The 19009-nt window shown below is 36.6% G+C and overlaps 2 protein-coding genes across 2 annotated transcripts in view; both read right to left on the bottom strand.

Annotated features, from left to right (window-relative positions):
* The window catches only part of CTL16 (C-type lectin 16), a 445139-nt gene extending 442298 nt beyond the window's left edge, over window positions 1-2841 (bottom strand). The window contains exon 1 of the mRNA XM_073079641.1: window positions 2838-2841. The gene's annotated coding sequence lies outside the window, so the exon portion shown is untranslated. The remainder of the gene's footprint in view (window positions 1-2837) is intronic.
* Window positions 1-19009, bottom strand: part of Hs6st (heparan sulfate 6-O-sulfotransferase) — a 229021-nt gene that overhangs the window by 187647 nt on the left and 22365 nt on the right. Inside the window, exon 2 of the mRNA XM_073079645.1 lies at window positions 2096-2332. Within this exon, the coding sequence (XP_072935746.1) occupies window positions 2096-2332 (237 nt within the window). The remainder of the gene's footprint in view (window positions 1-2095; window positions 2333-19009) is intronic.

Here is a 19009-nt window from a genome sequence, read left to right as displayed (position 1 = left end):
CAATTTCAAGGCGATGAAGTATCTTTGTATTTTTCTTATCAAAGATTACATAGCACAGTTAACGCTAGTTTATAGCTCTCAATATTGGCGAGGCCAAGTAATTTATGAGCTGCTCCATACTAAACAACCGCGTGGCAGGCGCCCACCGGTCGTCATTCAATCGAAGAAATTAAACGGATTATGAAAGTACAATTCATGCTTCAATTGTTCGTATCGACCACGCATTGACGATGTAGGCGTTAAATACTTGGCATACTTACTTCGTACTAAACTCAGTTTCATTCACTCATTTTCATTATGTTATAGATTTTTCATTGTCCATGACTGTGATTTGCGTTATTAAGTATATTATTGCAAAAATAAATTATCTTTATTAAATACTAGCTGACCCGGCAACTTTTGTACCGCCTCAAAATCTATTTATCAAATATATTTCATATAAAATATAGCCTATGTTACTCGTGGATAATGTAGCTTTCGAATGGTGAAAGAATTTTTAAAATCGGTCCAATAGTTTTTGGGCCTATTCATTACAAACAAACAAACAAACAAAGTATTCCTCTTTATAATATTATTAGTATAGAAAATAATTTCTTAATTCGGCACTGGTAAGGTATCCAAGACAGAGTAAAAATTAGAGTTAAGTGATCAATGCGATTCTGACCACCCCCAAATAGACTGGTGTTCTACTTAAACTCACAACTTGCTATTCTGAACTAACTTGGAATGCCTAAAATTAGGATCTCTGCCGTAGCTTCCAAACCAGAACCCTATTATTAACGTCTCTTCTTATCGTATCAAATCATATCGGATCGTATCGAATCATATTTGAAGGTGGTAGAACCCTTTGTGGTTCGACTCCGGCGGCACCACCGCCACACCTATTTCTGCCTAATAACAGCAGTGTTAGGCGCTGCTGTGTTCCGGTTTGAAGGGTGTGGTAAGGGAGACATACTTTTCCGAGGCTTTCCAGCTTAGTCCTCAGGGGTAGCGGTGCATCTGTGGCCGCCCTCATGTAGGAATATCTAATCCTATCTGGGGTTGATTACAGATGTCCATGGGCGGCAGTAGCCACTTACCATCAGGTGAACTGCATGCTCGTCTGCTACTCCTTTATTATAAAATATATATATATATCGGTAAGTTTCGAAATACTGTCACTGCTATCGTATTAACACAAGATAAATCTTTGACTTTACCATCCAAGGCCCAATTTGGAGATATGCAGACAGTGAGGTAACGATGGAAAGGAGCGAAGGCCTCTAAATTTTTTGTATCGTTGAAAATGCAACGAAATCTTATTAGGAATAAATAACTTGTAAATTTTTGTCCCGTCGAAATTAGTTTTTCGGTATTGTGGTTCCCTTTTGTGAAAGCAAATCCGCCTCTATTACCATCAAAACGTATACGTAATCTATTGAAACAAGCAATCCAATGTATTTAAGTTCCTACTTAAAAGCTAATTCTCGACCCGCCGGAGCCACGACCCACCCAATTTGCAAACTCCATGCACGCGTGCCCCTTCAAATTGGTTTTCTGGGTGCGGATCTTACGGAAATCACGTTCTTATTTCTTATCAAAATAAAGATTAAAGGCACAAAATTAAATACCAACAAACATAATACGGAAACCACACGTCTGATTCTCAATTACGTAGCTAATTACAAATTACGCTTAATTAAATATTCCAGATATGTTTGATATTGGAGGTGGATAAAGCATTTTCCGTCTATTAAGTTACTTCAATTACCTTAATAATCTTAATTGACGTAGTTCAGAATCTTCAATTTCAGCAAGCGTATTTGTTTAGTCAATGACGGTTACCCATCCAACTTCCAACCTTCCGTTTTGATGGAAGGGTGCGAATGTGGCGACTTAGATATGACGACTTCCATATGATCGACTATTCTCAGGAGTGCAAACGTATCTGTGATCGGCTTCAGGTGGAACCTGATCTACAAGGAATTGTTTTCCGATGTCAATGGGCGGTGGCCACTACTTACCATCTGGTGGATTGCACACTCATTTGTTACTAAAATATTATAAAATTCCTTATCTAATATATAAGTAAATAGTACGATGATTGATGACTGACCTTCAAATCCAGATCCATAACGAGGTGCTTCCCGAAGGAAGTGCCGCCAGTCTTCTGTATGTGAAGGAACACCATGACGTCATGCGCGTTAAGATCGAACCGAAAGTCATCATGGAGCACTTCATCATACGAGAGGCCTGGCTGTGCCATTGCGTCCGGGAGGGGCCGGCCGGGTGCCTCCGCGTAACTCAACGCCAGGGACTCTGACACACGCTCCCTGGGGGACACCGCGCACACCTGGAACAAGAAGACACTTGTCATTGTAAATCACTCGGGGGTTGCACAAGGGAGTTCCCTTAGTCATCTATTGTTCCTTTAAAGAACTTTGTACTTGTTTTAAATGACATTGTGGTAGCGTTGGATTATTTGTTTAGTTTTGCTAATTTTAAGGTCTGCACATAGTCTTGGGTTCGATTCCCAGGCTGGTAAAATCCAAATAATTAAGATTTATATTCTGGAGTTTTAGATTGGGGTATTAGTGGTTTTAAAATCCTATAACTTAGAACTCACCATAAAAAATAACAGTGTAGGGCTATGAACGTATGATGTGAAAAGTCTCATTTATGTAAATTTTGTTGCCTATACAACCTATAGCCTCTGGAATGTTTACAGATGAGTTGCTAAGCCCAAGAACTAAATAGGACGCCTCAAGCGTTTACGCTAACCAAACCAGAATACACAATACAACGGGCACTGTTGCCAGGTAAGGTATTACGTCCTTAGCTAGAATATAAACGGCTTAGGTTTCGTCAAACCGGCTTGTCTAGACCACAGCTACGGGAATGTTTTCAAAATATTCATATGAAGACCCTTATTTCGCAGACAAAGCTAGATATTCATAGATATTCTGTCAGCATAACGTTCTTCATTAGTTGTTTTTTTTTTCTAATAAAGAAGTGGCAAACAAGCATGCGGTCCATCTGATGATTAGTAGTGGTTAGTATTGCTCATAAATAATCTGTAATCAACCTTAGTTAATATAAGATTCCTCCCTGAGGTCGGCCACAGATTCGATGCTACACCTAAGGGCTAAGAACTAAGTTGGAACGTCTTGGATAAGCATGTCTCCTTTACTAAACCCCTCAAACACAGCAGCACTTAACACTGCTGTTATCATACAAAGGACGTGTGTGGTGGTTCCAGTTGAAGCACAAAAGTTTCCACCACCTTCATGGAACTTGATTGCCTATTAACTAATATAAAAAAACGTTTACGTAGAGAAGGCCACTTAGAATTTCAACGTCACGTTCTTTATTTCTTGAATAGAAGCTCCTTTCAAAACAGTTTCCCGAGTCAAAGGAGAAGTGTGAAACAGTGTCAGTGTGATACCTCGGAAGACTTAGTGCTAAAGGTTGTATTAAAGACGTGTCACCGGGTCGCGCGACCTACTTCGTATTTACCTAGTTTGAGAACCACGTGTGAGATTACACTTTCTGTATGATATTTTCATGAAAAGCGTGTGTGTACTTATGCATGTGTATACATTTAAGAAGTAATGCTTCTTTGCCGTATTTAAGAGAAGAAGAAACAGTGTATCAATGTGTACACACACAAGAAGGGAAACTATTAAATCCAAAAAAATAGTACAAAATTATTAGTATCCTTTATACTATCTTTCATATCGTATCGTATAGTCTTTTCTGCAAACAGATTATGGTGTCAACTATAGATGACACTTTAGTAAAAAATCCCTGTTATAATTTTTTTCAAGCATGTTAAAAGAAATAACTTCTAATCGTAACAGTAGTACTAAAACACTCATTGCATCAAAGCGAGACACAACAAGACATTAGCATTGTAGTGGGGGCTGGTATATTTGGCTCCTTGCCTACTTAAAGTTCAATCAAGAGCAAATATCATTTACAGCAGCAGCTTTACAACGCCACTCTAACAACCAAAATTATTTTGCGATACCATTTCTAGGCCTAGATATCAGACCACTACTGGGAGTAAGCCTTTGTAGGAGATACAGAGAAAAAGAGCGAGTAAGGAAGTTGTAAGAAAAGATTCGTAAAACCAAAATTCAAATGAAGAGGAAGATCTTAAAGTAGATACATTCTCATTAAAAGAAAAGCAATCAAATGAAGATAGTCACACAGCTTCAAAAGACAGTAAATATTGTTAAACGACTGAGAGCTTACGAGTAATATTTAAACCGAATATTGTACACACACAGTACAGACTGTATCATTAACAGCAAAGCAATCAAATGAAGATAGTCACAAAGTGTCGAAAAACAGTGAATTTTTACTACAGTCAAACAAATGACTGAGAAGTTAGGAGTAATACTTTAACCGAATGCTGCTGTAAGGACGACTTTTAATTTAAATACCTTACATACATACAGTACAGTTTGAATCATTAACGACAAAGCAATCAAATGAATATAGTCAGTGGTAAAAAACAGTAAATTTTGTCAAGCAAATGACTAATAACTTAGAACTTATACTTAATATAGGAAAGTCGTCGTATAAACGCCTTTTCAACTTAAATACCGTACACACAGGCCGAAACATTAACAGTTAAGTAATCAAGTAGCAACACTCAAAGCCACAAACAGTTAATTTTATCGAGTAAGGACTTAGAAGTAGTACTTAAAACGAACGTCACCGTATAAACGACTTTTCACATAAACACCTTCACACATGAATAGCAAAGCTTTTATCTAAATTAAAACGTCGTGAAGGGATCGAAAGATTTTCGTACGGGTGCAAAATGTCTAAGGATTGATGAATTTTCGGCAAAAGACTCGGACGGTGATTGGATTTTTTTTTTGGTACATCTTTCGTCGAATTACAAATGTTTATTTGCATATAGTCTCATATGTTTGTTTTCATATGCATAGTTGCGATTGTTGCAAAAAGAAAATGGTGTTAGGAGGAAGAATGAATGAATTTAAAAACAATAATGAAAATTAATGTATTTAAAACTAATTAACAAAAAAGGAAATTATGTTACAGAATGGATTTGAAAACGATTATGACATATAAAACGTAGATAAAGAAATATAAAAGACTAGCATTACCCGCAGCTTCGCTCGCTTTTTGTTCGATAATAATAAAATAGCCTACAGCACTCCTGAATAGTGTAGCTTTCTGACTGTGAAAGAATTTTCATGATCGGTTCAGTATTTCCGAAGATTAGCCCTTACAAACAAACAATCGAAGTTACAAACTTTACCTGTTTATAATATTAGCATAGATTTATTTCATATTTATTTCGTATTTATACTTTTGTCATATCAACTATTGATCTTATTAGCTGCGATTAAAAGATTTCATCATAGAGCAAGTTGTTGCATGCTTTTCAAAAAGCGTAGGGGAACTGGAACAACGAACTTGTAATTAAGAAATTAGTTAAGCAGGTCTCAAGTAACTAACATTTTATTGATACTCATCTTATTTGTCAGGGTACTTTTGTTTTAATAGATCATGACAAGTTATTTAAATGAATAAGAAAGTAATATGAAACATCAGAGAAACAGGAAGTTTATCCTTAGTATCAAAAACGAACTATCTAGCGTTCAACTGTTTCGTAATGAGACTTTTGTTTAAATCATTGTTTAAAAGTTCTTTAAACTTCGTACTACTATATTTAGTCCATGTTTTGTAAGAATATGATATAAGTTAAATAATAAATATAGAATTTGGTATATAAAGATGGTTTTAGATGGTATGAGAATGCCGTGGCTCCATTGAATTTCCTTTGCTTTAAAGTAAAGCATATATGTACTTGAAAAGTGGTAGAACCAGTATCGTTTGATTTTCGAGGTCGAAGATTTAGCGTGAAACAATTTTTACGTTTCTGTGGATGGCTGAATTACATATGATGTAACCATCTTAGACCTCAGGAGTGAATCTGTAATCGGCTTCAGGTATTTTGGAATTAATCACTGATGTTCTCGAACTGCGATCAGTACTACATATCCCCTTGCTAATGTTAATAATGAAATAAATATTTTTTTTTTCGAAAATGAAAAATATAATAAAAACTCCATATAGCCGGTGGTTTCACAGTAAGATTCATAAATAAAAGTGTATGAAATTCCACGAAAGCCCTTCTCTGCTTCGCCGTATATAAATTTTAAAGCGCGGACACTGGACCGTTAGCGAAAGACATTTTCAATATTTCAATACAAACTTGGAATACTAGTTTCTACCTCACTTAGGCTGACCGCCCATTGGCTACTATAGCTTCAATGAATAGTAGATTAAAGTTTGATATTAATAATCAATCCATCCAATGTTTTGCCTATTTAAGTTTGATATTTGATAATTGTTACTTTCTAGAAATTGTCAAACTTGAATTTTTAGTAGGCAAATATTGCATAGGTTCTTTATTTAAAAAAAGAGGCGTTAGCTAATGATTAAGGAGAATGTCAAGATTCCCGACATCTATTTACTAGGCTTTCCATCTCAGATGCATAGACTGTCGACAGTTGACAAGTTTTTCGAATAAAATAAAGCATGTGATCCGTCGGTCAAACAAAAAATTAGATTTCAGTGCGGCACCGGCTTCAAACTAATAATTATAGTTTAAAAACTAAACTCAACGCTCAAATCGCACAAGGAAATTCGTTCCTCCCATAGAAAAGAAAAGGTTCCATGGTTCCTCCTGATTCCTGACGATACTGATGAGGTGAATGGGATAATATTATTTCAATTGTGTATTGTCATGGGTTCTTGATAATTGTTCGAAATTTTAAATTAATCGGACCGTTCAAAGTGAGTAAAAATCGAGTTCAAAGAATCCATTACATGCATACATACAAGTCAAGCTAATAAAAGCCTGGTAAAAATTGGACACCAAAGCTTAATGCTCTACTGAGCAGTTTCTTAATATAAATCGTAAGTTTTCACGACAAGATGGTCTACGCGACTATCAATTCAAACAATAGCAACCAATGACCGGTCAGCCTAATGGTTAAAATAGTCCGTAATGGATAAATCATCGCGAAATCTCTCTCATGCAAATGTATTCGCTCAATAAATCATGGGATCATCTAGCGGCTTTTAGATCCTAATGGGTATTCGAATGCATATGCATATGGTAACGATGCATATGCATATGCAAAATTTCCAACGTAACAAAAAATATTTTCGTTGGAATGCAGCGAAAAATTAAATATTCTTGAGCAAAAAATAAGGTTAAGTTAAGGTAAAAATAATGCTCAATTTACGTGATCTGGAGGGCACGATAAGCACTTAAACCTTTTGTTATCAGAAACTGTATCTTTGATATATAAATAAAATTAAACATAAAGTTAAATAAAATATTGTAATGAATAAGTTCGTTACATTGTAATAATCATTATAACATCCTTTTATCAGATAACCTCTCAGATTCTATCAGATAGATCTCAAAGTTACTGCTAGATCATTTTCCACTTACCCGTAAGTCTTAGATACCTACTGACCCGTAAGTCTACAATGAAACAGTGTAATGAATTATAGAGATTTTATGTACACATTAGCTCAGTATATTCCAGCGAAGCATACAGTTCTTAACAATACGTTTAATCAAGAATTGCCGTCTTCTCTACACTGTATAAGTATGTATTGTATCATTTAATTTGTGTGTCAATTAGTATAATTGGTTCTGCGAAACCGCTCTACATATTTGACAATAAATAAATAAAATTGTATAAGTATATATATGATTACACTGCTGGGTATATTGAGGTAAGTTGAAAAGGAAATAAATATGTACACAAGTAATGCTCATAACTTTCCACTATTCGAAAGAAAGTTAAATTGACATTCCTGCATAATCCGCCAATTGTTATAAACTATATTATCGTAACTCTGCAACGACAGACTAGTTGAAAAGAATAAACGTGTAGACGAACTAATGCACATAAATTTCCACCGCTCGGAAGAAAGTAAATTGACATTCCTGCACACAGCATAATCCGCAAACTGTCATAAATATTACAAAGTGCATTGTTCTGGCATATTTATGTCGTTTACCACAGATATCTTACGTTACATCTGGTTATGTCTATGTTATTAAAGAGAAATTGAACCCAGGACCATATACTCTAACTTTGTAACAAACCACGTAACTGCGAGATGACAGGCCAGTTGAAAAGGAAATAAATATAAACGAAGTAATGCACAAATAAGTAGACACAATTTTCCACTACTCGGAAGAAAGTTAAATTGACATTCCTGCACACAGCATAATCCGCCAACTGTCATAAATATTACAAAGTGCATTGTTCTTGCATATTTTATGTCGTCTGCCACACATTTCTTTCGTTGTCTCACTGCAAATTTCTGGTTAACCGCACTGCAATTGCGCATAGAATGCAAAGTACGCTGATGCATAATTCTTTACCCGTTTTCATTTTGTATTTACGTTGCAGAGTTAAAAGATTGCAATATGTCAACTGTGTATGTCTGCGTTGTCATAATGTTCACATCAAAATATTTGAAATATTTCGTATAAAGGGATTTTTAAATTTTATATAAGATAGAAGCAGCAGACGAGCATGGTTAGTGTCTTTTGCCGGCCATGGGCATCTGTAATCAACTCCAGATAGGATTACATTTCTACCTGAGGTCGGCCACAAGTTAAATCCGAATACATTTAACCGACTTCCCAAAGGAAAGGTTATCTATTCGTACAGTACCTTTATTTAAACCCGATAATTTACAAAGGTCATAGCGATATGTACCGGCAGTGGGTCGAAGCTATTTATTTTTGTTCCTTGCCTCGTTAACATTGCCTGCTCGGAATGGAAAATGAGCTGTAAATGCATAATTCCTCGCCATCTCCACAGTGTTGTAAGTTTCTAACCTCGCCCTAGTAAGAGGGTGACGAGATAAGGGCCTATCCACACCCCCGCTTGTTTGCTCATCTAATGAAGTGGGCCGGCCGCCCTACGCCATTAGGGCCCCGACAGAGCAGCTACTTTCCGTATCGCGATTATGATACAGTCGCCTTTTGAGTTTCATTTAGTTGCCTTAGATGAACTCCCCTTCAAGAATTATGAAACTTAAAGTACTTTTTGAATAGGTTTTAAATTATTTTAAAGAGACTTGACTGAAAATGACTTGCAAACAATTTGGCTAAATAACCGATTAAAAATACTTACACAGATAATAAATTACCCGATAAAATACGTAGTAATTTTTTTATATAACGTAATCTATTAAGACAGAATAGTATAAAATTATACCAAGTTTAAGTAGGTATTATATATGATAATTAAATTGATTGTGATGTTTCATAGCATACTACTCGTAAGTTAGAAATTGTTGTTAAATGTTGTATAATAATTGGCCAAGCGCAAGTCGAACTCGAACATTTCCATAACACCGGATTTTCATAGTTTTTATTTTTATTTTTAGTATTTGTCGTTACAGTAGCCGCCGTTATGCATACTCTGTAAAAATTTCAACTGTCTATCTTGGTTCACGAGAGAGTCCTGTGACAGACGGGCAGACAGCGGAGGCTTAGTAACAGGGTTCGATTATAACCCTTTGTGTACGGAACCCTAAAAAGTAGCTAGTGTGCTATGAGCCCTTATCCCATTAGCACACAGCTGCACAGTCAGCGCTTAGGGTAACAAACAACTATGAATTTAACGTTTTCGACGTTTCAACGGCATGAATTGTGTTTTACTGTACTCAAAAGACAGCAGTTTAACTAATGATAGTTAGGGGTTTGAAGTTCGGCCTCAGAGTGTCCGAAGTTCGAATCCGAAGTCTCTGATTTTCACAAAGTTATATGCGTATTAGATAGAACTTAGCACTGCTTTAACGGTGAAGGAAAATGAGGAAACGTACGTAAATTCCTATACCTAAGACCTATACGTAAGAGTTCTCAAAGTATATCTTAAATCTATCAATCGTTTTTTTAAGTTGAACCTGACGATAAAGCCTGACGTACTATCTGATGAAAAGTCAACAACGCCTAAGGACATTTGCAACGCCAGAGACGCCAATGCATCGCCGGCTTTGAAGCAGAGCTCTTTTTACACCTCTTTTGCGTACGGATAGCATGGTAGTCCATGGTCTAAACCAATCTTATTCTGAAACACGTGCCCAGCAGTGGGACAGTAATAGGTTAATGATGATAAATCTCAAAGGGACTTTACAATTAGTCAAAGCCATTTGCAATGAAGTTTTCACCAGTGAACTTTCAAGGGGGCTTCAAACTTTATTTCCAATTTAGTTAAGGACCTTAATCCTTAATTGAATTGGAAACACCCTTTCGTCACCCTTAAGCACTTTGTAGTTATGTTAAGAGGGGAGATATTTTTATAAGAATGTTGTGGTATAATTAAATTTAGATTGATTATCATGAAGTATTGTGAATGCAGTTAAAATAATCTCCTCCCCCTGTATATGATGTTCATAATTAGCATTTTTATACGATAAACATTTTGGCAAATAAAGATGTGTGATGTGATTTAAGAATATATTTTTTTATAATGATAAATTACTTTTTTATAATGATTTATTCAGTAAATTAATTGCTTAGAAATAATTTATTAGTAATGAGCCTCTTGATTAATTACACGGTTATGTGTATATTTTTTCTGTAAAAACACCTACCGCTGCCTAAATCTTATAAAAATAAAAAAAAGAAACCTTATACTTAAAACAATATACTTGTACTTGTACATAAGGACGTGTTTTTTTATAATATACGAGTAGAAGTAGCAAACGAGCATGCAGTCCACCTGATGGTAAGTGGCTACTGCCGCCCATGGACATCTGTAATCAACCCCAGATAGGATTAGATATTCCTACCTGAGGTCGGCCACAGATGCGACGCTATCCCTGAGGACTAAGCTGGAACGCTTCGGAAAAGTCTGTCTCCCTTACCACACCCTTCAAAACGGAACACAGCAGCGCCTAACACTGCTGTTATTAGGTAGAAATAGATGTGGCGGTGGTGCCGCCGGAGTCGAACCACAAAGGGTTCTACCACCTTCAAAATTCAAAATTAAAAAAAAACGTGTAATTTATTTGTTTAAAATACTAAATCCCATTTACTATTACTACTTTATTCGACAGGTAAATATAATAGACGTAAATAATCCAAGCAAAGGTCCTCTTCAGGTGATAAAATTCATTACACGCTTCGAACACGTACACGGGTCACGATTCCAATTAAATGTAGCCCTTTCTTTACGACCACGGAACCCAAGAACGTACAAATGATCAAGTTCATAAGTAACTACAAATTTCCGTGTAGATTTGAACAGGTGATAGAACTAGAACATCATGGATGCCCCAGCGCCACATCTATTTCTGCCTAATAACAGCAGTGTTAAATGCTGTGTTAAGGGAGGGGGTGGTAAGGGAGATATAATTGTACGAGGCGTTCAAACTTAGTCCTCAGGGGTATTATCACATCTGTTGAGATTGGCACCTCATGCGAGGGGATTGATTGCAGATGTCCAGGGGCGGTGGTAGCCAGGTGGGCTGCAATTGCGTTTACTACTTCGTTATTAAAAAACTGCTTGCATGACGACAATTATTTTTTTTTACGGGGGCGAACGAAGTTTCCGTCAAACTGTTTCGTCCGCCTTAACAAATGTTCGTAAACTTTCGGATTACGTACGGCCGTATTCGAATGTTTGCCTACCATGCATTTGACAAGATTTTGGTTTATATTATTTAATTCTCACACCAAACCTATTTCTGCCTAATAACAGCAATGTTGTATGGGAGATATACTTTTCCGAGGCGTTCCAGCTTAGTCCTCAGGGGTAGCGGAGCATCTGTGGCCGACCTCGGGTAGGAATATCTCTATCTGGGGTTGATTACAGATATCCATGGGCGGCAGTAGCCACTTACCATCAGGTGGACTGCATGCTCGTCTGCTACTCCTATATTATAAAAAAAATAACTATAATGTTTAATTCTAAGGACCTACCCAAATATATTGAATAAAAAATAAATTAATGGGGGAAAATTGCCTAAGTTGTGCTACGAGACTTTAAAGTTCTGAATTCCAGGATTTATTGTAGGATATAAGTATGTGTAAAAACTTTCTTAGTTTAGAGTTACAGTCGTAAAAGACGACTAAAAGTCAGTCTAACTATTCTAACACGCTTCTACCTTCAAATCGAAAGTGCTTAAGAAATTCTAAATTTAAACCACGACAGCTATAGCCCAATCGCTCAATAAATAAAGCAAAAATTTAAACAACATTAACAAATCGTCTCTACATATCATTAATCATTATCATTACTCACCCATAGGGCGCCTAAGCTAATCTATTAGCAGTTGAAATGATGCATACGTCCATCTCCGTTCCACGACCAATAGGAACCGAAATAGCGCAGAATGTTTACAGTAGACTGCGTGCGATGCTTCTGGTGATTCGATAAAGGACACGTTTGTAAAACGATGGGACAGTAATAGACTATTATAGTGATAGGGCTAGGGTTGCCACCTGAACTATTATTTATTTTCGTCAATTGATATATATGTTATAGAAAAACATACGAAAAGTAATGTTATTTGGGTAATCTAGGTGGTGGAGCTATTGCTCAAAATGTCTTCATGTGGTCATTATTAAGAAATAGGCCGGCGAGATACAACATGATGTTCAGAGAAATATACGAGTAGATTTATCTTAAAGTAATATATTTTTTGCAATGTTGTTGTACAAAAATATAGTATTTTCTTTTAAAATAATTTGTGGCAGCCCTAAGACCAAAATAAATAGCATCGGAAATCGTCGTTCACACCACATGCTTACCGCACGACGCTTAAAAATAAACCTTATCTCGTTGACGTAGAACATATTTAATACATCACGTTTTATAGAGTGGAATGGGCTCAGTTGGACACCGCTAGGGTATGATATACCGGGATCTTGAAATACCGGGATCCCGCATCCATGTTTCCCAACACCGCAACTCCAAACCCAATCCCGCAATATTAATTCAACTATTTTGATCCAAGTTTTGAGACAAGTCTGCGCGATTACCCCTAAAAATACCCTATTCGTCGTAACACAAACTCCAAGGTACTTTTCGCAGCATTAAGCGCATATAAGCGCAGGAATACTTGGAGATGACATATCGTATATCCTACAGTATTGAGGTTATTTGAAAGTGAACTTAGAAATTTAATTCGATTAAGTCCCTTTCCTTCAAACCTTAAATTTGTCCATCAATCATTATTTATTTGCGAAGTCTACCAACCACACCATCTAGCAAATACCTTGATCCCGGGATTGAGGATATTCAATCCCGTGGACACCGGGATAGAAAATCATACGGGATACCCTAACCACGACGAGTTCCAAGTTTCCTACAGCCTGAATTCGTACACCCATTGCAAACCTGTATGCTCCATCTTTGTAGATGAAAGAACTGGCTGGATACGAGACAATTGTATGCTATAATTGTACGAACAAAAAGGGTTCCGTGGCCATCTCGTTATTCGTATGTAATTTTAACGAGTCCCGACCGACAATATCGGGCTGCCGATTTTGTTAACGTGTACAAAAAAGCAATTTATGTGTCAGCAAGTAAGTTTTTAAACGTGTTCATATTTCCAGCTTCGGTTTTCAGTGCAACTCAATTAAAATCGAAGTGTTGTATTTTAAGTTTAATTGATCAGTTTTTCGATGGCAAAACAAAAAAATAATAATTAAAAAAGATATAAATCGACAAACCTTGGAACAAAGATTTATTTTTTGACAAAAAAAGACCTTTTTACGCCAAAATATTAAAAATAAAAAAACACCGAGCAATATTCATATTGAGAATTTAAAACTCATTCTGTATACGTAATTCTTTTGCAGATAAAACTACTTTGTTCGCACGTATCCTAATACCAATCATCGTTTTTTGGGATAAAAGCAAAAAGTTAGACTTTTGTTAAATTTCATGCTTCTCTGGAATATCAAAGTAACTTATTTTAATACAAAACGAATAAATCACCATACTTTTGCACTTAAGCCGCACAAATTGCCATTTTATGTATTACTTGAATAATTCCTAACAGATTAACACAATTCATGTTAATGCGATCTAGGCTAATACTCGATGGATATAAAAATCGGTCAAGCGGGAGTCGCTCACGCAAGGGAAGGGTTCCGGCATACCACTGTGAAATATTCTACTGTATGTATTTAAAAAAAAAAGCAAAATAGATGTTAAGATAAAGCAATAACGGCGAAAAACGTATATCTGGCGAAAAACATGTTTATAGTAAACATGTTGCTTGTATAGGGATACTCTTTCCTTCGATTTCTAACTTTATCTCTAACATCTTTTATATCACGGCGTGCGTAAATGGACATTTTACGCACGCTTCGCGTGCGCAAAACCCCCATTTCCGACCCCGTAATATAAAATTTTATACAACACGCGGACGAAAAATGTTTTTCTGACTCGTGTGATTGCAGTCCTCGCCTGCGGCTCGGCCTGCAAACTCACACTTGTCAGAAAAAAATTTTTCGTCCTCGTATTGTAATGTACTATTGTTTTTCATAGTAAGAAGTTAAAAAGAAAGGTATTCTTAACTTTTTAGGTTATGGTGTTATGTGCTGACCGTCAGAAATCATGTGTTTGTCTGTACGCGTCCGCTTTCGTTTCAGAGCCTAAGAGCGTTTTCAGATTATCCGATCCGATATCGGTGTCGGACGACGATAGCCGACATCCGATAGCCGACACCATGTGCTATTTTCACATATTTCCGACAAAATCGTTCCGATACGGCCATTTGCTCGATAGCTTAGTGCGGACAGGTCATCATGGCAGACTATAATAGAAAACTTTATTTGCTGTATCTCTTATATTTGAGACGCAAAAAAAGATCTGTTCACAGACAGTATTGGATCCATCCTATTGTGGAAGCTAGATATTCAGAGGGAGCATTTTACACTCTTTTTAGCAAGCTACAACACGCACCTAGAAAGTTTTTTAATTACTTTCGTATGAGTGAATCCACATTACACACATAAGCAGTGATAGCCTAGTGGTTAAGAAACGCGGCTTCTCGATCGAGGGGTCCGAGGTTCAAATCCCAGGCACGCACCTCTGATTTTCAAATTTATGTGCGTATTAGAAATTAATTATCACTTGCTTAAACGGTGAAGGAAAACATCGTGAGGAAACCTGCATACCTGGAGATTTATAAAAAAAAATCTTAAAAGTATGTAAAGTCTACCAATACGCACTTGGCCAGCGCGGTGGACTATGGCCTAACCCTTCTCATTCTGAGAGGAGACCCGTGCCCAGCAGTGGGACAGTAATGGTTTGATGATGATGATGATGATGAATCCACATTCAATTATTTGCTAATTCATCTCACAAACAGTATCAAGAAACAAGACACACTTTTTCGAATGGCCGCCGCGCATCGGGCTCTACGCACACAGAGACAATTTAGATACACGTAGAGCACACATACAAACATTATCGCCCGACGGCTCACGGGCGTCCGATGGTGTCGCCAGCATATCGCTGTCGGCTCCGATATCCGATATCGGAACGGACAATGTGAAAGGCAGGTACATGTTTCATACATTTTACTTACCCCGATATCGTATCGGCGTCCGATACCGATATCGGATCGGATAATGTGAAAACGCTCTTAGTGTCAGGGTTTCGTTGCTACAATTTTCGGTACGGAACCCTAACATAAAAATTTTACAACAACATTTTTGCTAACGATACTCAATGCCATTTTTGCTGTTCTAAATTAGATCTTATAAACGCAGCAACTTCGGTATACAATCGCCTCAAGTTTTATCGCTGATATCAAAATATAATTTAAAATGGTCGTCTATCAAGCGGGGTTTGTATCGGATTACCGCCATTGATGCATCGACAGCCGAACGATATAATAACATGACGGAGAAATACGAGCCGGCGCCAACAACCACTAGTGCTTGGATAACGCGAATGGAATTCTTAAACCGAAACATCTTGAGCGGAAATACAAATGGTATTTTATAAAATCGATTCGAAAAAAAAAATGTAATAAAAATTTTATTACATTTTTTTTTAAATTGCCTTGTTAGTTACCTTGTGTGAGAGTCAAAAATTCAGGGTGCGTCATATCCGATTGAGCTGAAATTTTGCATACACACTTGGTTTGGATGACAATGCATGATCACCTAACTTGGGACGTTATTCTAATTTTTCTAAGACAACCCTGATAAGTTTATTAAATGGAAGCGTTCCTTTACGAAACCCCTCTCATTTAATACGAAATGCAATGACGCTATTTATAACCTTGTTTTTAAATATGTAGTTTTTTTTATTAGTTTTATATTTTAGTTTGAATTTAAAATGGTCGTCTATCTAACGGGGTTTGTGTCGGATTACCGCCATTGATGCATCGACAGCCGAACGATATAATAACATGACGGAGAAATACGAGCCGGCGCCAACAACCACTAGTGCTTGGATAACGCGAGTGGAATTCTTAAACCGAAACATCTTGAGCGGAAATACATATTGTATTTTATAGAATCGATTTTTATGAAAATTTATTTTATTACAAATTTTAATAAAGTCGCCTTGTTAGTTCGTATGTGTGTGAGGGCCAAATCTTGAAAGGTGAGGGTCAAGTCTGATTGAGCTAAAATTTTGCATACACACTTGGTTTGGATGACACATTTGATTAGCTTAGCAATGTTACCATGTAAATCCAATATAGCGCACCAATAATTTGTTTGCACCCACATGAGTATGAAATAAAAGGATTTTCTTTTAAAAAAACTTTCATTTATTGAAATGAAAAATAATTTGACGAAACCAACACGCCTAAAATTATATTCTTTCGGAAAGGAATTTTCATAACGGTGTGTGAAGTCTACAAAACCGCACTTTGACCGTGTGACTTTGGCCTTAACCCCCTCATCCGTGCCCAGCAGTGGGACAGTGGTTTGAGTCGATAACACTAAAAACAATTTAAACAATTACAACACAAATAAGTCCGTTCGAGAAAGCGACCGCTTAAAATAGGAAATAGGAAAGTTATCGAAACGAATGATTTACATTAGTTGGTAATACTTAGGAATGTAACTTATAATCGACTCATGCAATTCACATCACTATCTCCTGCACGCACACGCATCAAAGCGTTACGGCTTTTGTTTCATTGTCGTTGACAAACGTTCAAATCAATCCTGCATTATATATTGCATTATATTACATATGTATACAATTAATAAGTCGACAAACATTATGCTCTACATCAATCCATTTTTATCCGTTTTTTATATAATATAGGAGTAGCAGACGAGCATGCATTCCATCAGATGGTCAGTGGCTCCTGCGCCCATGGACACCTGTAATCAACCCCAGATAACATTAAATTCCTACGAGGTTGGCCACCGAAACGCCGTTATCCCTGTGGAAAGCTGGAACACTTCAGAACAGTATGTCTCTCAAAAATCCCCAAAATTCGGCAGGCCTTGACACTGCTCTTATTAGGCAGAAATTGGTGCGGCGGTGGTGGTGGTGCCGGAATCGAACCACAAAGGATTCTACCATCTTCTAATATCTATATAACTAACAGTACGGCAGACATTATGCTCTCCATCAATCCATGCCTATCCCACTGCTGATAAAGGTTTAGGCCATAGCTTACCGCACTGGCCAAATGTTTTCATACACAATTCGTGATGTTTGATGATGATGATGATAGTTAGGACAGTGACGAAACTATCTAAGGTTGATTATTGATTCCATCACCCGTCAGATAGACTCCAGGATCGTTTGCTATTCTTATAATACGTACTTTAAAAAAAAACATAACCGCGTGGTCGGTAACCTCTTACGCAAACCTTTTGTACATCAATGTAAATGTAAACAAAAGCTAAGCATACTCTAATTACACAGACGAGCATATTACAGACTACGTTATAACGTTACGATCTCAGACTAAAAATAAAAGACAACGCTTTACTTAATATTAAAGCAAAATTTGCAGTTTTAGAGCGCTTTTGAAAGCTTTGGTGGTTTTTGTGTTCGTTATCTAAACTTTTTATGTGATGACGAATGATATTTGGTGACTTTATGTATTTTATGACATTTTATTTCAAGCATAATATAATATCATGCATATAACAAAGTATCGATGCATAAAATATTCTTGTTTGTACTGATTGTAATCGATATGATTTGCACTGTAAGCACGTGCGTAAACTGCATAAACGTAAAATCAGCAGAACTTGGTAAACTTCAATATTTTGTCCCAGATGCTAAGTTTTTTTTTCTTGTTTATTATTGGCAATTGAATCTGATTTACATTATGTGCAATCTACACAAATTGGAAAACTTGGTATACTTAAATATTGTTTGGTACATTAAAATACACGCATATCTTTAAAATTGGAAGAAGTTGTAATACTGAAATAAGCTAATCGACAGAATTTGTTCGCTTAAACATTTTAATCGAGAAGCGAAGTCTGTCTTTTTGATCTGAGGTAACGACAACATGAAAATCGCGAGGCGTACACTTCACAGTCGTACCGACTTGAATGCTTACATTTGCGGTGTTGGTACATAAAGGCGAATGTGGCAAAAGTTGGAGCGACAACAATTTTCGGGGTGGAAATGTAGAGGAAGCGGTGCGAGAGCGATGCCATTTGCTAATTTGCCACGTGGTTATTGTTTTAGGTATTTGTACTCGGTGGAATCCCATGCACGGTTTTTATCTATACGTGGGGATCTTAAATATTTCCATATCAAACATTAAATTTGTAAGACAGTTTAAAAAAGCACACGTTTTCGTATACTTCACAGAAAAGTCTTCCATTTCATACTCTTATCACGAGGGTTTAGAAAAATAACTATTCCGCGTATGTTGGGGTATCCGCCATATTGAAAAGTCCAATCAATTTACCGTTACAAAGATGAATTATGTTGTTACATTAATGTTTTATGACACAGCTAATTTTTCAAAAAGCAGTGATAGCCTA

This window comes from Epargyreus clarus, unplaced genomic scaffold (genome assembly GCF_041222505.1).
Source record: "Epargyreus clarus isolate Ecla_fem2 unplaced genomic scaffold, WU_Ecla_fem_2.2 ptg000014l, whole genome shotgun sequence".
NCBI lineage: Eukaryota > Metazoa > Arthropoda > Insecta > Lepidoptera > Hesperiidae > Epargyreus > Epargyreus clarus.
The sequence above is the reverse complement of the archived record's forward strand: the minus strand, read 5'-3'. Positions and strand labels throughout refer to the sequence as shown.